At 44.4% G+C, this 22,374-nt stretch overlaps 1 protein-coding gene across 1 annotated transcript in view; it reads right to left on the reverse strand.

Annotated features, from left to right (window-relative positions):
- Positions 1-18,661: 18,661 nt before the first annotated feature.
- Positions 18,662-22,374, reverse strand: part of map3k9 (mitogen-activated protein kinase kinase kinase 9) — a 127,400-nt gene continuing 123,687 nt past the window's right edge. Inside the window, exon 11 of the mRNA XM_041213822.1 lies at positions 18,662-19,868. Within this exon, the coding sequence (XP_041069756.1) occupies positions 19,390-19,868 (479 nt within the window). The 3' untranslated portion in view covers positions 18,662-19,389. The remainder of the gene's footprint in view (positions 19,869-22,374) is intronic.

Here is a 22,374-nt window from a genome sequence, read left to right on the forward strand (position 1 = left end):
CCCCCCAACTATCCATTTCACCTACACTCTATTTCTCTAACTCTGGGTTTTCATGCATTTCCCTATCTCTCTTCCCACTCTTCACCCCAGCACACATCATCACCCTTTACTACACCACCTACTGCCCTTTACAATAGAGGATCAGGCAAGAGCACCCAAAGGTAAGTATTTTCTTCAACAGGGTCACCAGGCTAAGGATCAACACGGGAGGACTTTTGCTAGTTATTTTTAGACTGCGGCCAAAGGGCCCTATCCATGCCAACCTCTGCCACTGCTGTAGGTGTCTAGTGCTGACGAGAGCTTGGGAGCATGTCACAGCCAAGCACCTGACTTCCACCCACAAATCTAGGCTGATTCAGGTGTAGTGAGGTGCAATTCATTGTGCCTGACTGCTGCCGAGGCATCAGAGGAAAATCATCCCTGATGTATCCCCTTCCCTTCATGCGAAAGTACTCAGTAATATTTGTAATAAGAGCATAAAGTATGGAGTGAAAAAAGGCCATTGGGGGTTTCTTTTGGCAGGATGATATGAAGGGCAAGTGCTCTCATGATAATACATTCTGGAACAATTAAATAACTGAACAAGACATTGAACATTTCTACATAAAATTCTGCCATTAAAGATTTTTGCTCCTTTCCTGAAACTATAGCTGTGATTAAGTACTGTTCAGGAGTGGAATGGGAACTTTAGGCTTTTAAACAGCCCACCCCCATTTTTATTTTATCCCTGCCTTCAGTACCTCCCAATGTGCGATGGATTGTAGTTGATGTGGGGTCAATCAATACATTTAAAAGGGAGCTGGACTGATATTTGTTAAGAAGGGGATGAATGATTAGGCAGAAACTAACAGTTCTGTTTGGTTTTATTTGGGGAAAATTAACATTGTAAGCGAGCAACAAGAGGTAAGGCAGAAATAGCCAAGACACAATAATCATATAGACTATGAATGGAGCAGGCTCGATGGAATGAATGGCCTTTTTTCATTCCATACTTTATGCTCTTATTACAAATTTGAATATATGAAAGTGGTGGACAGGAAAAGTCCAGCTGCTCTATCAAGTGTCCCATACAGTCATAATACAATTGAGCATCTTCCACCATCCACCATCATCTCCTAGTAAATACTTCCTATAAAAAAGAAAAAAAATGAGGAAATTTCTCCAATGTCCCAAAGGCAATCAAACCAAGTTCCAGGAAAACATAGTGAGACATATTGCCCAATAGCCCACTGACCTTTTCTATGCTGTGACATCCGCCAAATCTGGAACTCACCCAGTGAATCTGCACCCACTGCATAGGCTAGCAACTTATTCTGAATATCGATAATTCTCAATAAACCTATTGACGTACAGCCTAGCTCTATGCTTGTGTCGTGTGTATGCATGTGACATGGTTCTTCACAACCCGTCCAAATAGTCTGTCCATAGGCGTACAATTTTATTGCTTCATTATTTTAAAGATTTCAATCAAACGTCCCCATGGTCTGGAGTAAAATAAAATGCTTTCTAAGCCTAGCATAGCAATTTAAGAGTTTTGAAGTTAGCTAAGCATCTAATGCTGCTCACCTGAATATTCCCAAGGCTTTTCTACACCACACCATGTGAGAGGACTAAAGCTGGTCAGTAATCAGCTGGTATAGAGAGAGAACTAAAGGTCCGCAGTGGAACAAAACAGGAGGTTTAGGACACCCGAAACAGATTCGTGTTGCCTTTACTAGTTCCTTTCCTGACAAATTATAATCTTTCACAGAACGCACTTGACAATCATATTCTTTAAAAGATGCAGAAAGGAGCAATGAGATTCAGCGATGTCATCTGCTCAGTGAAAAGAATTTCTAAGTTGGTGCATTTGGCACAGTTGGTAATATGATGGGTGGCAGATAGGAGGGACTTTAAGTGACAGATATCGATTTCCATCCTTTGCATTTCATGAATATCGTTCATTTTAAATGTTTCTATTTTTTAATTAAACATCTAACCAGACTGTTAAAAACATATTTGTCATTCCCTACCTTCCATTATTTCTGATGAGACTTCTGTTTTATGAGCTTTAAACAACAGACAATCTCTTATCCACTCCATGCTGTCTACAATTTCTGGAGTCACTATTGTATTATGTATTTACACCACACCCTGCCTGTGAAAGTACATCAGAACAGCTATGCTCTCTTCTGCCTGTCCACACGTAAAACAGTGACTATGGAAGAGGAGATCGATCAAATCAGCAATTTAACAATCTACTTCATTAATGGTAAGCCAACTCTAGCAAGGCATCTTGTTTACTCTTATAATGGATGTGGGCATCACTGGCATTTATTTTATTACCCATCCCTAATTGTCCTTGCGTGGAGTGGTTTGCTAGGCCATTTCAGAGACAGATTTCCTTCCCTAAAGGGCATTAGTGAACCAGATGGCTTTTTATGGCAATCGATGATACTACCATTACCAGTCACCATTACTGAAACTAGCTTTCAATTCCAGATTTATTAACTTAATTTCAATTTGATCAGCTGCCACGGTGTGACTTGAACCCCTGCCCTCAGGATATCAGCCTGGGCCGCAGGGTTAATAATTCAGTGACATTACCACTACGTCACCGTCTCCCCATGTTAAAAACATTAGTAAGTGGAAACATTAAACTGGAGAGGAAGCCACACAATATCTTGAGGGTCGAGTGAGGATTGTAGAATCTATGAACCTCACTGTAGCAATTTTAAAACAGACATTCCCGTGATGATTGATTGCCAGCCAGTCCCTGTGGTACACCTCTGAATAATTGGGGGTAATCAACCATCTCAAACATTTCCCCCCTCAAGAATTTTAGCGTTGCCGGGGAACCTTCTCGTTTCATTTGAGACCATGGGAGGAATTAGAAGCAGCAACAATGATAGCTTCTCTCTAGTGTACTCTTTTTTTTTATGCTTATGAGTGACCGAGGAGCGATTCTCAATGATATAATTAGAACTTTTAGCTTGGGTTAATAGGCCTTTGAAATCCAAGATATGGATTTTAGGTCCATTAACCTAAAGCCTCTGGTAGGGCCAGGGTGGGGGAGGGGGGGGGGGGGGGGCGGCAGGGTGAGGCCCAGACAGGTGGGAAGAGTGGGTTGCTGGTAGCGGGGCAAGTGGTTGGGGGGGGGTGGTGGTGGTAGGGAGGGATGGGGGAGGAAGGAGCACCTGCAGAGGCCAGACCTTTTGGTGGGAATGGGGGGGCGGGGGGGATGCCTGGAGGCAGTCCCTTCCCACCCAAAGCCTGAGCAGGGCCACTTTTTTGGGCTTCCCCCCCACCAGAGTAGGGGGTGGGTGTGGGGCGGTGGGTAGAGTGGGGGAGGGTGGGTGGGTGAAGTGGGGGAAGGGGACGGAGTGGGTGAGAGGGGATGTTGTTGGGGGGTGTGGGGAGGGGTGGTGGGGGAGGGGGAGGGGTGTTGGGGGATGGGTGGGGTGCAGGGAAATAGAAAATTCTGTCCCAGGACTTGAGCACAAAAATCAAGGCTAACATTCCTGTGCAGTACTGAAGACAATCTGCACTGTCAGAGGTGCCAACTTTTGGGTGAGACATTAAACCAAAGGCCCAGTCTGCCCTCTCAGGTGGACGTAAAAGATCCCATAGCCCAATTTGAAAGAGCAGGGGAGATATCCCCGGTGTCCTGGCCAATATTTATCCTTCAACCAATGTCACAAAAACAGATTATCTGGTCATTATCACACTGCTGTTTGTGGAAGCTTGCTGTGCTGTGTTCCCCATATTACAACAGTGACTGCTCTTCAAAACAGTACTTCTCTGGCTTAAAATATTTTGGAGACATCCTGTTGCCAGGAAAGGCATTATATAAATGCAAGTCTGTCTTTTATTCTGCCAGTTGGGAGGTCAGAGCAGGAAATGGAACAACACCAGATCTCAATAATTGGGTGGGAAATTATTTTAACTTGATAAATAGTCAACTAACATGCAACAACTGTCCCCCATATCTCAAGTTTTATTTCACTTGCTTAAAAAGGCATTTTTTTGTACCTTTTTCCAGCAAATTGCATATTAGTTGAATGTGCAAAGTTCTGTGGATTAAAACAAATGCCAGGCAATGCTGCTCACATTCAGGTTATTGATGGTTAGCTTGGAATTCTTGAATCCATCTTGCAATACTAGTAAGTTATAAAGATTGTAGAATGAGACTACACCTCCATGGTTGGAAATTCTCAGCTAGAAGCTACTGTTTCCATCCAACTCCCTCAATTATTTTTAAATACTAAAGGGGGTTGAATTGAATAAAATGAAATTCATCACTCGTATGTTGGCTTTAGAGTGACCAGAGCTTTGGTAGTTATTTCCCAATTTTTGCATGACACCTCTAATGTGCTGGTCTTATTTGCAGATGTACTAGGATGAGTGGCGTGGGAAATATTAAATGGAAGAAGAGAGTGACATTTACTTTATCTATGTCATAAATGGCCTGCTCCATGCCATTACTGGGTGTGTAAAACAGTGAGCATTTTATTTCCAATCACTAACACTCCTCACTTTGAAGAGTACTGGATTCACTGCAAGAAGGGGTCAAAAGCACAAATACATACAATCAGCTTACCCAGTCTGCAGGTCAGCCCAAAGCACTTTACAGTCAATAGGTTGCTAGTTAAAAAGTCATAGTGCATTAGTGGACCAATGTTATTGTTGAAAATGATTGCAATGGAATTATCAGTAGCAGTCACCCAGGAAATAAATTACCACTCTGCTTTCTCTTTGGATATGAAGCAGTGTGACCCTTTGGGAGGTGAGGAATAAGAGAATCCTATGCACCATTATCACCTCTTTCACCACCACCACTTAAACTTCCTTGCAAAAGCAGAAGGCAAGCCAAACAAGAGAATCCTGAGAGAGAGGAACTTCTCATTCACGGGGACCAAAACATTGCTTCAATCCTGAAGTCCGCATTGCTCCCAGAGAGGTGATAATTATCCCAGAAAAACTTAATGGATCAAAATATTCCTCTAGCAAGAGACATGCATTCAAAATGGAAACAGCTTCAGAAACTCGAGCAATACAAGACCCTGAACAATGAAATAAATAAGAAAGTAAGAAAGATTTACATTTCTATAGCATCTTTCGCAACAAAGCACTTTAGAGCCAATTAAGTACTTTTGATGTATAGTCCCTGTTGTGATGTAGCAAGAACGGCAGCCAATTTGCACACAGCAAGCTCCCACAAACAGCAATGTGATAGTGACCAGATAATCTGATTTTTGTGATGTTGATTGAGGGATAAAATATTGAGCAAGACACAAGGGTAACTCTTCTGTTCTTCTTCAGTACAGTGCCATAGGATTGTTTACATGATGTAGCCTTGGTTTAACATCTTATCCAGAAGATGGTATCTCCAACAGTGCAACATTTCTCAGTGCTACAACACAGTGCAGCCAAGGTTTTTGTGCTCAAGTATCTGGAATTGTACTTGAACCTGCAACCTTTTGACTCAGAGGCAAGAGTGCTACCAACTAAGCCACAATTAAAACATACTGAATAGAGAAATGAGATGTGTTTAAAAATGAATACACGCAGCAGCATTTTTAACCATACAAGAAACTTTATTCAAGACTATATATTTAGTGCTGAGATGAGGGCCGAACAGCTGAAGAATAGTAGATTTAGTGTATGAACCAAGCCTGCTTGGCTATCTGGTATTTTTTTTTAAAAAAACAATATAACAAATGATTTCATTTGATTTTTTAAAAAAACAATATAACAAATGACTTCATTTGATTTAAGAAAAAACAAATATTTGTTCTATTCACCTTAAACCATAACTTAATACAAAAGAATGTAAAATACATAAAGAATTTACATTAACCAGGAAACGTGAGACAGTGTTGTTTTACGACCGTGAAGTACTCTGTTGGTTGACCATTGTTGCTTAAATTGCCAAGCATAACAACTTTACATCAAAGCACAGGATTAACCACTCTTCACTCAAAGAGAGAAGCAAGTAGCAGAAAGGTCCAATCACGATGTAAGTAGAATACCAAATGCAAAGTTTTCTCCGTACAATAAATATTTGAATGAAAATAACACCTTCAGTGCATTTGCTATGTAGTCAAAATAAATACTCACTTTCCCTCAAATATTCCAAACAAGTTGAGACTATTCTGTGAAGAGCTTAAAATATAATTGTTTCACTTTAAACAAATAAATGGAATAAAGTAATAAAAAGCAGTGCAATGACCCAAGTCAGAATGTCGTGCTGAGAAATCCAAATGATTTTAACTGTATGAGTAAGAGAGGGAGAGAGGGGAGTCAGTGGGGAGAACCATTGGTTGTGTTGACTGCACTCTGAGGTGGCTGCATGTGGTGATGACACTATTCCCGGCCAGAATGAAGATTACGTAACTATCCTCCACTGCATCTTGCTACAGAAATAAACCTGCTTTTATCAGGGGACATTGCTGCAGTTTCAATCACGAATTCTAGTTGCTGTATTTCGAAGAGGCTCTTTTCATACACACTGCTTGCTGAGTAAATAAGACTGTGTGTAAACCAGACTTTGCTCGCTGTAAAATAGAATGTATTCGCTGCAGATCCTGCTGCACATCCCGACCCACCTCCACTTAATTGGCTGAGAACGTGGTGTCAACAGACATTCTGCTCTGAAGTTTTCAAACACGACTGTGAAAGTAGTAGTTTCATCATTTGCATTTGTAAAGTAACTGATTGCAAAAAAAATGTTTTAAACAAACTGTCCATGTCAAACACCGACAATTTCATAATAGTTAAAAAGGGAGTGCTAATTGAAATCCAGTGAGCAGCTCAGGCAAAATAATAAAACACCGACAGTTGCAACTTTGCATGAGTTATTTCATTGCTCATAATTTGTTGGCTCCTAACTCCAAGTAAATAGACCTATTTCAGTGCCCCTTATGTCATTTATCTACATGCTTTTCTGAATTTAAAAAAACATAATTACCAATTAGATACTGGTGATCAAATAATAGCTGCGCATATTTTCTGTTGAATCTCCTAATATTCACCAACCACCTCATTCCCAATGAAGTCTTTTGACACTTAAGTGTGTGTTAAATTGTCCGGAGCAGAATGCTGTGTCCAACATTTAACACTTTATCCTGACACTTTTTTGATGAGTACTGTCACAATGCATCAAGATTTACAACACAGGTGGAGGCCAGCTCAGTGCAACCTTTCCCCAGTCACCCTTTTAAATTCTTCAGGGACCCCCCCCACCCCCCAACCACCAAGATAATGAAAAAGAGGCTGAAAAACCCAAGTTATAGTTTTAAAATTAAAATCCATAAAATGCCCATCAACCACGGTATAAAACTGCAGGTTTTCAGTGATCAATTATTATAAGGGACAGGGCAGTCTTGCCCCCAGCCATGAAGTGGTAAATCTGAAACCCAATCCTTAAAATAACAGTACTGCACATGGCCTTTTTAATCAGTGAGTAATTATCAGCTCACAGCCTTCAAAATTAGATGAAATTTGATGTCTTCAAAAATCAGACTTAGAATAGGAAATAGGAGTCTTTCACTCCATGTGTAGACAGTGTGTTACGTATACACAGTATAAGGAACGTTCACCAATGGACGTTTATCTTTAAATATAAATATATAACCTGCCAAATTGTAATGAAAATGAAGAACTATGCTCCATCATGGAAAGAAATTAAGAAATAAAATCCCTCCATTTTAGTTTGCTAGCAATCTTTGCTTAACCAGCACCATTGTGGATCTCCATCTCACATATGAAGGAGCATGCTTGAAGTGACAACTTGATGGTTGGGAGGAGGGGAAGTTAACGGAGTCATCGCACTCACACCAGTGATCTCAATTTAATATGTTATCATTCATTCCCCAGTGAGCATTGAAGTAGCCCTGTAGCCAAATACGTTACACAAACTAAAATTACAATTCTTCCTTCTAAAAAGCAAACTCATGGAGTGGAGGGAAGGGCCATCTGCACCAGTACCCACTAGCGATGGTACAGGGAGAAAAGGTGCTGGGTCAGTTCCCGTTAGTGATGACACAGGGAGACATTCTCCAAGTCAATTCTTGTTAACAGTAGTATATGGAGGACTCCCTGGGTCAGCATAGCACCTACCCACAATTATAACACTGGCGTTGGAAGCAATCCTGACTCCTTAGTAATATAAATAAGGTGACGTCTATATCTGCTGGGTCTGCTGTGTGCTGTTGATAATGTGTTGAACTTCTCATTAATATCCTGGCCGAGATGCCCACCCCCTCCAGGCTAATTCATGTCCACTATTCCCACTGCTAAAAGCAATGGCTCAACTTCAGTTGACAGCAACTCAAAAGCAACTCCACAACAATGAAGGGGTGTCTTATTTCCCCATACACAAGTGCAACTGGCAAATGGCTCGATGTTGAATTAAAGGTGGGGTGGGAGATGATCTCAGTTAAAGTGACTGGCTCATTAGTGAAAATTGCTGGTGCAGGTTTTTTCCTTGAACGTGATTTATGTCCTGCAACCAGCTCAGTGTCTCATTATTGGCGAAAGTACATCTTCTGTCTGCACCGCTAATTGATCAGCTGGTATGATTAATTTAACAAATCATGTGTGGATTCATTTAATAAACAAGTAGTTCAACACAGGCTTTTAACTATCATTCACACTTATTGCCTAGTTAAAGCAGACAATAAATCTTCATCAGCATTGTGCCCCCGATGAATTACATTTTACAAAGCGTACAGCAGGAAAGGATTTCAAAACCAAACTATCGAGGGACAATCCAGCATCTAAAGGTAGTCAGCATTACTGTTCCATCAGTGGACTGTAAAAAAGGCCTGCACTTTATTAATAAAGTACTTTTGTCTTAATAAAAAGATTTTCAGAAAATTTGCCCTCATTCCTGCTCGAGAGAGGGAGAAGAGTCAGGTGACATTTTCGGCTTGACATGTTTTGATGCCATCATCTACATCGTTGTGTTCCAGCTGTGATCAAAAGTGGCTCCCTTAAATGTTTTCCTTTCCCTAGGAATGTGACATCATTTAAGCCAGTGGTGGCCACCTGCTGATTTGAAGTGGCGCTTTTAAAATTTATTCTGTGTTTATATTATCACAGAGGCTGTTAAATTCCTCATAAATCAATAATTTGGCAATATGTGTCACGTTGGACTGGACAACCCAACATGCCAAATTCACAACTGTTGTGGCAGGCGCTTAAATTACCACAGCACTGAAAACAAAAGCGGCCTTGCACTACAACATTTACCATCCTAGCTTGCTCTCAACCAGGTCTTCTCAAGCGTGGGAATGGAAGAAAAACTTAAAACTTTCCGCAAATATTCCATTCAGACCCAATAACCTCCAGCACTTGTTATTCCTATCTCACAACCGACCGTCCTTCCATTAAAAGATGTAGATGTTAATTTGCTTATAAATCATCGCTGGACAGGTTGCTTTGTATCATTCTGTTGACACTTCATGCACTGTCCATTCTCAATTAGCAACATGGCAGAGCAAGATTGAGTGAGGTGGGGGGGGGGGTCAACCACATTAATTTAAACGCCTGTGAAAGCATTTGTTTCTTTTTAAAATGGCTGGACTTGAGGGAGTAGGCAAGAGACACAACAACTGAGAACCAGGCTAGAAGTCTGCTGCTGGACTCGAAATTGTACTACCGCCATTGTGTGTCTTGCCCCTGGAAGTGAATCTAGCTCTTTGCCTGGGTCAAATTCAGGATGCAGACAGAACTCTGTTTTCAGGAGATCTCAAGACCATCAGGTCTCATGTCAGTGCTATGAACACCAAAACTAATGGCACAGCAAGCACCTCTTCTGGTCATTTAAATGGTTTTATAGTTCCACTGGAAAGATTATCCACCTTTCACTGAGCTCTGAAGAAGAGTCATACAGACTCAAAACATCAACTCTGGGCGGAATTTTTCGTGCCCACTGACGGTGGGCGTGATAAGTGGCGTGCGCGGGCAGTTTCACAATGGTGGGCTGTGTTCGCTTAGCCCCCTGACAGTGGGCCGCATTTCCCGCCAAAGGTCATCAGGGAGCTCACTGTAATACATCAGCATATCATTGAAAGGCCTTCCCGCCAGGCTCTTGGAACCCCGCCGTATCGTCCCTCCACGTCGGCGGGAAAGCACGTCGATATCTTTCACAACAGCACACAGGCGACATGCACTTGGCGGCCTTCACTTAGGGGGAACTGGAGGTAAGTGAACAGCATCATTCTGCAGCACTTTCCAGGGTCACCCATTGTTTTGCAGGCTTCAGGAGTGCCTGGGGGGCCTGGGCGAAGTGCCGCCCTGTCACACAGGTGACTGTCGCTGGGGTGGTGCGGGGGGCTGTCCGGGACAAATGCAGCCCAGCCTCGGAGATGACTGTCTGGGGTCAACTCCTGCCCTGGCATTGGTGCCTGCGCACAAAAAATCAAGGTGGGGGAGGGCAGGGAGGGTGAGGGAAGTGACCATGCGGTAGGAACATCTGTATAAACTGACCATTCCTCTGCAACTGGGACAGTTCAGGCACAGCCACAGTGATATGACTGGGGTCGGGGTTGGGCTCCTAGTCTGCCCGCCCACGCAAGCAATGCGGAGGAACCAAAGTGCCACCAAGCGCTCCAGACCTTAACCCCCACCCCCACCAAGCGCTCCAGACCTTAACCCCCACCCCCACCAAGCACTCCAGACCTTACCACCACCAACAGCCCCACCCCCCCCAAACACTGGCACAGACTGTGAGTTCATGACCACTTTACTGGAATACGGAGCAGTTGGACTGCACACGTTGTACAACCTCCTCACCAATGCTGGTCGCGTGGCAGTCACTGCTGGAGGCGCTCATAGCCCTCAGCATCCCGGTTAGGAGCTGTCTCCCCCATGTCGCAGGCTGACAGGACAGCCATGCAGCGCACTTATTTGTGGCCATCCGAGGGGTGACCAGCACTCTCCAGGAAGCTTTTAGGGGCTGTCACACAGGGCAAGGAAAGGTGCTAAGTATACCCATGCTAACCATGTCTTTCTCTTTCATGCTACAGGAGGACCACATCAGAAGCAAGGAGCCTGGTGACCTAGCTGTATGCCTAATGGCCCACAGAGAGCGGAGAAGACGGAGGGGAGAGTGACTGAGGCTCCTGGCCACACAAAGGCTGGAGCAGCAACCTCAAGAAAAGGGGCTGCTGAGGCTTCTGCACACGCTGCCCAGGAGTGACAGCGAGCTGTGCCCGGTCGGTACCTAGCAACACACAAGGTCTGTTGATGCCGTCTGTCATTCCTGCAGATGACCAAGACCCAGTGTCGCTGACGACTGCGCATGTCCAGCGACCTGGTCGCTCACATCTGCCACTTACTGCAGGGCTTGGTGCCAGGGGAACATGGAGGCCATCCACCACCAGAGGCTGTAAAAGTGACCACAGTGCTCAATTTTTATGTCAGTGGCTCCTTTCAGGGCTCCGCAGGTGATCTCTGTGGGATATCACAAGCCACCAGCCACAAATGCATCCATGAGGTCACGGATGCCATCTTCTCAAGAGCACACGACTTTGTGCATTTCGCCCGGGACAGTGACAGCCCAGGATGCAAGGGCCATTGGATTATCCCAGACCTCGGGATTCCCACAGGTACAGGATGTGATCGACTGCACCCATGTGGTGCACAGGTCTCCGTTGCTACACACAATGAACTACATCAACAGCGAGGGATTCCACTCACTGAATATGCAGCTGGTGTGCGACCACCAGAAACACATCCTGCAGGTGTGCGCACGGTTTCCAGGGAACGTGCACAGTGCCTACATCCTCAGTCAGTCACAGATCCCTAGAGTCTTCCAGGGTCCACAGAAGCTGCAGGAATGGCTCCTCGGGGTCAAGGGCTACTCACAGAGGCTGTGGTTGATGACACCCGTGCAGCGGCCTCAGACTGCAGTAGAGCGACGCTATAATGAGGCTCATGCTACAGTTCGCAACTTGGTGGAGCAGAGCATCGATATGCTAAAGATGAGGTTCCAGTGCCTGGACCAGTCTGGTGGTGCCCTGCAATACAGTCCACAGAGGCTGTCACGCACCATCGTCACCTGCTGTGCCCTTTACAACCTGGCGCTGCAACGGGGAGACGAGCTGGCTGAGGAGGAGATGGAAGGGCTGGACATCTCCTCCAATGAGGAAGACACCAACGGGGATGAGGGTGAGGAGGTCCTCAGAGGTGACAATGATGGGGGTGAGGTCCTCGCACTGGCCAGATGAGGCAGGTACACTCAGGAGGCCCTCATAATTGCTAGATTTGTGGAGGATGATGACGACATGCAGTGAGGAGACCCCGTAGATCCTCACATCGCATTTGTGAACATTTGACTCCAGTCTGGCTTATGGCAGCGCAAATACCCTCTGTGGGAACGCTGCTGTCATGGAGATGCAGGGGAGGCCCTAATAGTCACTCAATTGCAGGAGGAGGATAATGCCATGCAGTGAGGACACTCCATAAATCTTCACATAGCCTCTGAGAACGTCTGACTCATGTCTGGCTGAGGGTAGCTTGCTTGCGCTCCGTGATCAGGGTTATATCATAGAGATGCAGCCATGAAACTTTAGAAGTTCTGATGCTTTGTCCGCCTTCAGCACCTGAGTCCTTCATGAGCACAGCGTCACTGGTCACAGATACTGAAGAGATGGGGGTCAGCCCCTCCTTAAAGGTGCTGAGAGCACACTGAGAGAAGGAGAACTCTGTGGCACCTGCAATTCCAGCAGCAGTGATAAGCACCACCAAGGTGCAGGCATCAGTAATGCTTCCAGGGAGTGTGTGGCCAGACCTTCACTTTGGTCTGAAGGCGGCACAAAGCACAGGGAAGAGGCCCTGGACTGAGACACCTGCCTTTATCTTGTGTAGAAAGGTTTCACACCTGAGTGACAAGAACAAGAACAAGGAGCCATAGGCAGGGAGACATTCTTGGGAGTTTATTGACAATAGTGAACATTAGTACAAGTGATTACCACCCGTGCCCAGGTTGTGCAGCTAATTCTCCTTAACTTTCCTAACCCTGCCACCACGTCTTGGTGCTCCCCAGACATCCACAGCTGAGGTGGAGGCAGCTATCTCTTCAGATTATCTCCTTCAGAACTCTGGGCTGTAATCCATCTGGTCCAGGTGATTTATCCACCTTCAGACCTTTCAGTTTTCCTAGCACCTTCTCCTTGGTAATGGCCACCATACTCACCTCTGCCCCCCCAACTCTCTTGAACTTTGGGGATGTTACTCGTGTCTTCCACCATGAAGACTGACGCAAAGTACCTATTCAGTTCCTCCGCCATTTCTCCAGCGTCTTTTCCAGCGGCCCAATGTCCATTTTTGCCTCTCTCTTACTCTTTATATATCTAGAAAAACACTTGCAATCTTCTTTTATATTACTGGCTAGTTTACCCTCATAATTAATCTTCTCCCTCCTTATTTCTTTTTAGTTGTCCTCTGTTGGTCTTTGTAGGTTTCCCAATCCCCTGGTTTCCCACTGCTCTTCGCCGCATTGTATGCTTTCTCTTTAGTTTTTATGCTGTCCCTGACTTCCCTTGTCAGCCATGGTTGCCTTGTCCTTCCTTTAGTATGCTTCTTCTTCCTAGGGATGAGTTTTTGCTGTGTCTCCCAAATTACTCCCAGAAACTCCTGCCATTGCTGTTCCACTGTCTTTCCTGCTAGGCTCATCTCCCAGTCAATTCTGGCCTGCTCCTCCCTCATATAGCCTCTATAGTCGCCTTTATTCAACTGTAGTATGGTTACATCTGATTCCAGCTTTTTCCTCTCAAATTGCAGGGTAAATTCTATCATATTGTGGTCACTTCCTCCTAAGGGTTCCTTCACCTTAAGCTCCCTTATCAAATTTGCCTCATTACACATCACTAAATCTAGAATTGCCTGTTCCCTAGTGGGCTCCACCACAAGCTGCTCCAAAAAGCCATCTCGCAGACATTCCACAAATTCCTTTTCTTGGGATCCACTACCAACCTGATTTTCCCAGTCTACCTGCATATTGAAATCCCCCATGATCACTGTAACCTTGCCTTTCTTACACGCCTTTTCTATCTCCTGGTGTATCTTGTGCCCCACATCCTGACTACTGTTCGGAGGCCTGTACATAACTCCCATTATGGTTTTTTTACCTTTGCGGTTCCTCAACTCTACCCACACAGATTCTACATCATCTGACCCTACATCATTTCTTGCTATCGATTTAATTTCATTTCTTACTAACAAAGCAATCCCACCCCCTCTGCCAACCTGCCTATCTTTTCGATAGGATGTATATCCTTGGATATTTAGTTCCCAGTCCGGATCCCCTTGCAGCCATGTCTCCGTGATGCCCACCATATCATACCTGCCAATTTCAATCTGCGCCACAAGCTCAATTACCTTATTTTGTATACTGCGTGCATTCAGATACAACACCTTCAGTCCTGTATTTCTCATTGTCGTCCCTTTATCTGGTGTGCTTGAAATTAGATCCCTAGCCCTTTCCAAACACTCTGTCCTATTTGTGTTCTGGAGACTTTAATAGCCTCTCCTGGCCCAGCCTGCTTTCAGGGTCCTGTTGTATGGCAGTGGCACCCTCCTTGGCCTGTGGAGCCGGAGCTGCTGAAGTCACAGGAAGAGGGGAGTCGGATTGGCCGGGCACTCTTGGAATTGCCTGGACAGATGGGCCTGGAGTGTGCAACTGCTGATCCTCCTTCCTATGGGTGCTCGGGGGCCCCAGGCTGACTCCTTAAGCAGCAGGGGTAGCTGGATTGAGAGGGAGCTGCCCAGCACCCTTCTCACATACACAAGTTGGAGGCCCAACTATGGCATCAGTGATGGAGTTGAGCCAGTGCAGTAGTGAAGTCCTGGACCAAGGTCTCCATGGCGGCCGCCATCCTTTCAGTGTTGACTTCGGTGCGCTGGCATGCCAGCGTTATCACCTCAGCCTGAAGGCAGACCCCTCCATCATGCCTTGCAATTTAAGGAGTGCAATGGCCATCCCTTCCTGATGCTCCCTAGCTTGCCTTCACAGCTTCAGCAACTGTGACATGACCGAGTCCAGCAGCTCGTCATCTGACTCAGACTAAGCAAATTTCTGGCTTCCAGCAGTCCTCCAAGTGCCGCACGTCTTGGAAGCCCCTACCACCGCCGCCTACTGTGGATCAGACAGCGTGATGTACTCACCAGATTGTGATCCTAGGGCTACTCTAAAACTAGGTCCCACCAGGGTGTGTGTCTTGCGCTGATGGAGGGTGTGGGTGAGTGCTGTGATGGGACTTCAGGGAGGATGCCTCCAGATTCCTCTTCAGAGGTTTCTTCTGGGCTTGATTGGAGGACCTGGGTCATAGAGTCTGTCGGCTGTTTGGCAAATGTACCTGTGAAAGTGAGGGGAGATAATTAGTGCATGGCAGTGGCCTGTGAAACAGGACACATCACTCACAGCATGGTTGTCTGATGGATGTTGCACTGCTGGATCCTCACTTGGTAGAGCACCACCAACCTCACTGTCAGCACAGGACCAGTCCAGATCCTGGCCAACCAGCTGGATGGCTCTGTTTTCAAAGCCCATGAGAAGTTTGATTTTGGGCTTTCCGCCACCTGTCTGCAACCTCCCTCTCTTGTTGTGTGCCAGCTTGTCCTCATGGATAGAGATGGAGGTAGAGTAAGCAATTAGCACTAAAGTTTTGACTGCATTCTTATTTACACTTTTTGGTGTGTGGAATCTAGAAAAGTCAGAGTAAGAAATGGCACGATTCAAAGTGCGTGTAGATTAAATGCCATAATCACTATTTCCAAAACTATTTATAGTCATTCAGCACATTTTCTGTCAACTTTGTTTTGCTGGCACCGCCCCCCACCCCCCCCCACCCCAAAGTGTTTAGTCCACCACTATCATCTTCAAGTTGTATTGATGAACAATGTTACTTAACAGTTATTCGATTCTGAATGGCTCCCTGGGCAACAGACCTTAAACATCAATCTTGTTAACATTGGTCAAACATCACTTGTATTTAATTGTTAAATTTGCTCCAAACTGGCAAGCAGAGTGCTGCTCAATACTAAAGCAACTTGGTTGTCTGAAGTTTTATTTAATAGTGAGCAGCACTGAGTGACAGTAGACTATACTGATCAGCCAGCCAGTGAGTACCAATCACTGGCGCCAGAGTCTACTCTACACATTGCCTTACTTCCTGTTCTATTAAATGTACAGAATAATATATGCATCCGCGTGATATCAGCTTGCTGTTAGCAGAATGTCATCTTTAACTCATCAACGAACAGGTCTAAATTCCATAAATTAAAAAAAAAGTCACAAATATAGAGTCACCCTATTGCTCAGTGATCATTCATCAGTCCCATCGGCATTGAACTTATGGGCGATTCATTAACTAGGCTGTCATGTTGCTTTGTAACATCCTAAAAGCAAATTTTAAAAACCCTAACCATTAGCCAGAGTACTGCACATGATATGAGGGAGGGAGGGAGGGGTGGACTGTGGAACATCATTTCTACATGCATTTGGTCACCCATGTGCACCCAACACAACAATGAGCAAGGAGAACCAATGAAGTATGTTTGTAACTTGGCTAAAGAATGCACACAATTCAAATGTCGCTTTTGTTAGACATGCCAGTGAGACACCCATTATGCCCAGTACCCAGATATAGCACTGAAGGTTCCAAAAAGCTGCTATGAAGTGGTACAGCCACCATTCCGCTGCTCTGGTAACATGGTGTTGTCTCAGGTGTGTGTGGCACACAGATTAGTTATCACTCCAATAATGCCTAAAAATCAGAAAGAGATGAAAAAGGGAGAAAAGAAAATCTAGAAAGATTTGATCTTTGCCTTTGTGAGGCCAACTTAGTTGTAGGCCACAGTTGGCCTACGAGGTGGTTGGTTTTTTTTCAAAAAAAAACAATGGTCAAATCACCACAATCTTCCCCTTTACTTTAATCTCATGAGATTGAGGTTAAGGAAAGGCGAAGATGACACCATGTAACTTTCAGACGTTCCCTTCAAAAGAAACAAGTGAAAGGAAACATTGTTTCAGAGGCTTGAAGATATTTAAATGACCAAATCAGGTTTGCAGTGTCCAGTTTAGTTGTTACCATACATCATACTGGGGAGGTTCCTGGCCATGCTTGGGACTGGCTGTTCGCCGAGATGACAGTAGCATTTTCAACACCATAAAGACCCAGTTTTTCTCCATCACTTTTTCTTCTCCCCTATCGAAACGGTAAGTACAATGGATGGAGTACAATGCCACTGACATCCATGCATTCCGTTATAGCTTGTACTTCCTATAGGTATCCCTTCAATTGACCAGCAGGCAAGATGAAGAAGGTTGTCAGTTATAGCCTGAGGTGATTTTAGGTACATCACATTATGAAACTGGACCAGCTTGAATCTCAAGCATTCCACCACAGCACTGTGTAAAAAAAATCATTTATCCTTCCTGGAATTCACATACCTGTTACCAAGTAAAAATATAAGGCCCGTGTGTTTTTTTGACCTATGAAATACACTCGCAATCTTTCTGGGTGAAAGAAAAAGTTTTTAAAAAATGATGCACTGCAATTATATCATTCGAGATACGTTTTCCTGGAGCTGAGCTAGCGTGTTTCTTGATGTATTGGTGAGTAGTAAGCAGCTCTCACCAAGTTGCTAGATTACCACCAGGGCACAGTCTGTGCAGGATCACTGTGTTTTCCTCCCAACAAACACTTGCTGTTATCAGTGGTGCTCGTAGTACCACCAGCAGGCTGTTTGCTCCCCAACTTCCCCACCGCTGTGACCGTGAGCAAGCTTACTCTTTCGTCGGAAACAGTGTTGACCCGTCTCTTTCTTGCTCTGCAGCAGAAGAAATCCAGGGAATGCAACGGGGAGGCAAGGCTACTGCAGTACTCACAGAGCAAATGAATAAATTTCAACCTACAGTGTTAATGGAGCCATCAGTCCTACTTGTAGCAACCCCCACTATGCCTTATCTCATTACACTGTGGTGCAATTTGTTGAAAAATGATTGCAAGCAGCCATCAACAGAAAGCTAATGAGTAAAACTGGTTTATATTGAAAGGCATGTCCAAAACATCTGATTTCTGGACCGTGGTCTTTTGCAAATACTGTACAGCCTATGCACGAAAGGCTAAAAAAAGGGATACTGTCTCCTCACAGTTAACAATAGAACATTCCTTTTGCAAATTTCTATTACACACTATTAATAATTTCATAATCTTTGACCCTCAAAGTCTCAGTGCAATATATACTTACAAAAGAGCATTAAATACAAGTGGTCACATATACAAGGACATGAGATGAATACTGGAATATTTGATCTCAATCCTTCGATTCAGCAGGTACAAGTATATTCAATAAATGATTGAGCAGCTGCGAGCAGTATTCTGACCCACAGACTTTTGACAATGATGCTTTTCTCAATAGCTAATGTCTAGAAACAGATTATTTTTTTAAAGAAGTCAGAAACCACTTGAGGTGAGGCAATGCAGTTTTGATATAATGGCAGTAAAGTCTATTCAATTTCCCCCTCCCCCAACCACGCCAAAATAAACCTGTTTGGACAGGATGCTCATCAGGAAAGATGAGGTGGTTTGGCAAACAGATCCAGAAAAATTGGCTCAAGAGGATGACACACAGATCATTAAAAAAAAAACATATAACATGAGTACTTTGTGTTCACCACTCTGCTGGGATCTGTGTATGTGATAAGAAGCTTTGAACTGTACGCCTGCCTCACAGTTAGTGGTCTCCACTTCAAGACCACAGAGCTTTTCCACTTTTAAACAGGAGCTTCAACCTTAACATGCGGGGAGAACAAATTTTTTCTCCCCTTCCTCACCTTTGCTGCTTTGGTCATCTTTCTGGGGGAAGCAATGGACTTGCAGAGGGGAAAAGAAATAATGAGATTTTTTGAATGCAGGCATGGTTTAACATGTCTTCATCTGAGACTATTTATAGTTTATTGGGAAGTGCATAAATCTGAATCCGTCATGCTTTTAGCATCTGCTAACGTGCTTGCTTCGAAAGTTGTTTAAATAGGTTACAACACAGGAGAATACAGACAATGTTTTTCTACTAACGGATGCAACTTGAACTTAGCCTCGACTCATAGTGACATGATTCTAAGCCAAAAAGTCAATGGGGATGGGAATACATAAAAAGATCTCTGATGCGTACAGTAGATAATGGGATTTGGGAATAAGATGAATGGAACCCCACTGAATAGCATCGAGCTGCTTATTTTTGTTGTCAGGATAAATTTATGGATCTCGGATCCAAGTTTGAAGTTCGGCAATTCTCTAGGATGATAATAAGTGGCATTCAGTTCAAGCCAGTCTTTAGGTAAAAGTGCATTCCCAGTGCAAATTTCTTTTGTAGATTCGTGCGTTGTACCGCATGCTGCTACAACCAGAAATTGTGCTCTAGCTCATAGGCTGTAGTTTTGCGTGGATTCATTTCTGCTCCGCAGAGTGGAAGCGTCCCATCCTGACTCTGACCTTCCACATCTGTATCTAACAGTGTCCGCTCATAGCTGTTAAGTCCTTGCCTGAAAGGTATAAAGGGAGGGAGCCCTGGCCTTTCCTCCACAGTGCCACTGCTGCTGAGACAAGAGTCCAGATTGGATGGGGTTTCAGTGCTGGAACTATTGACAGGAGAGTTACTGCGCGTTTTGCTGGGTGAGACAAACCACCACGGGTCTAGCCGCTGGCGATTTGCAGATGGACGTGGCCTTGGTACAAATTCCAGCGTTTTGGGTCTTTCCAACGTGCAGTCTTGCTTTATGTTCCTTCGTCTTGGAGTGGGAGGAAAGACCAGATTGGGATCTGGCAAGCGAGGAACTTCTGTTGGGTCCCTGTTAGGGCTTGGTGTTTTACCTATACCTTAAACAAAATAAGTACACATGTTAATCCCTACCAACTGAGCATTTATTTTGTGTCTTCTAGCCCTTCCATTTTAACAACCACCCATTATAAGGCTATGGCATTGAACGGAATAAGAAAAGGTCATTAAACGGGTTTCTCACAAAGGGATTAAATGGATGAAGCCCATGACAAAGTTGGTTTTACAAGGTAGGAGTCTCTTTGCCTCTCTTATTTCCTTTTACACTTTCCCTCTGACCTTTCTACATTTAGCCTGGCTCTCACTTGTATTATCAACCTGACATCTGTCAAATGCCCCATTTTTCTGCTTCATCTTACACTCTCTTTTTTAATCAGTCATGGAGCTCTGGATTTTCCTTCATGGGAATGTACCTTGACTATACCCAAGCCATTTCGTCTTTAAAGGCAGCCCATTGTTCTGGTACAGCTCTGCCTGCCAGTAGTTGACCTGGATTTCCGCTCCTGGGTTGGCTGCAGTCAGGACATTTCCCGGACCTGCAAACACAACCCGAGGAAAAGAGGCCTGGAAGTTGGGCTTTTCATTCAGGGTGGTGAGGGGGGGGGGGCACGGTGATGTCCGTTGGCCCACTGCCCCCAAAACGAATGTGGATGCTGCCGAGTGCAGGCCAGATGGCCTGCGGCTGTGCACCAGCACTGTGTGAAAGATTGAGAAAAAAACGGTAAAACATCCCTCTAGCCCTCACCTCTCCCCATGCCAACCCATGCCACCTCATGCCCCTCTACCCACTCTTATACCCTCCAAACTATTCCCTGTACTCAGAGCAAACAATTTTTTTTAAACACCCAAGACATTCTTTTCAAAAAATTAAAGGGCAGCTCTTTTAAATGCCTTGATGGCTTGACAGCTCCCTCTGACAGAGGTCTTTTTGACAGTTCTGACAGGTCCCCTTGACAGGTGCTTCTGACAGTTTTGACAGTTGATTTTGACAGGTATGTTGACAGTTCCAATGAGCTTGACAGTAATGAGTTTATACACTTTTTATGCGCATTTATGTCTACTTTTAACAACTGACCCCCTCCAGGACGTCCTCTCTCTCCAGCACTGTAATATTCTCCTTAATCAATGCGGTCACTCCCCCTCCATTCATTCTTCCACTATCTTTCATGAACACTCTGTATCCAGAAACACTTAGTATCCATTCTTGTCCTTTTATTGAGTCTGTTCTCAGTTATTGGCAGATTTCCTCCTCTGAAGGGCATTAGTGAAGCAGATGGGATTTTATGATAATCCAGTATTTTCATGATCATTAGTAATGAGACTAGCAATTTACTTAAGATTTATGAATAAATTGAATTTAAATTCCTCCGGCTGTCCTGATATTATCTGAACTCATCCCTGGAGCATTAGCCCAGCCCTCAGGTTATTATGCCATTCTCACTACGCTACCATCCCCCTATTTTATTATTTTAACCTGCACCCCCCCCTCGGCACCTAATATCTTACTATTTCTCACTCTAGTGCTCTCTGTCTCTCTCACCTTGTTTCTCCTTTCTAATGCTACATCCTGGAGCCCACACTCCCACCAAATTAAACTCTTTCCAACAGCACTAGCAACCCAATGAAGACAATGAGCAACGAGGATATTGGCTCAAGTCTGAGAGGAAAAGATGTCACTTGGATAACAGACTCTGGCAGGCAGGGGCAAAAAAATAAATCAAACGGACTGATTGTGGCAATTTCCCATGGGTTCCCTCTTAGCTTGGGGTATGTGGCACCGTTTGCAACATCTAAAGGCATGCAAAGGGAGAGTCAAATTCTCAGGTTAGCTCCAAAAACCATCAGAAATTTTAACCTCAATTGAATGCCTCCACATCATGAGGCACTAAAGTAAATGGAAACAATCAACTTTTTGGAGTGGTTCATGCCTCAAACTTTTCAGATAGGGGCTACAAAGAGGGGAAGGAGAACCGAGGTGGACCAGCTCTGTGGAGGCCTTGTCTTCAACTACCTCAATAAATTTATCACATTTTACGTTAACCCCTGTCCCTGCCTCTGCAAACTCATATTTTTGCTCAAAGTGAAGAACACTGGCGGAAAGTGGCAGTAGTTTGAGCTGGCACTCGTTTTATGAGAATAGGCCATAAATGATTCACCTACACCCCCATCTCCCTGAACCTCATTCCGACTTCAGTTGTGTCCATTCCATCTTTCAGGTGCTGAAAGTGGATGAATTAGATGCATGATGTTAGGATGTGAGAAGAAAACAGATGGCAACGGTCCTGTCCCTCAGGTGCTTCTGGTTATTTAGCAATAGAAATGGGCATCCAACAGATATTTGCTTCTAATTGAGTGCGCCTTTCATGGGTTTGCTGCCTCTCTCAAAGTTATCATTGCATAATGTGGACCAAGTTTCCAAGTTCAGAAGATAACTTTATCATGCAATGTGTGGGGCTACAGCAGGTTATTTACATGGTGCATTTCTTGTTTTCTTTTTAAAAAAATCATTGAAATTTTACATGGTGATATTTTGAAACATATCAGAAC

This window comes from Carcharodon carcharias, chromosome 20 (genome assembly GCF_017639515.1).
Source record: "Carcharodon carcharias isolate sCarCar2 chromosome 20, sCarCar2.pri, whole genome shotgun sequence".
NCBI classification, from domain to species: domain Eukaryota; kingdom Metazoa; phylum Chordata; class Chondrichthyes; order Lamniformes; family Lamnidae; genus Carcharodon; species Carcharodon carcharias.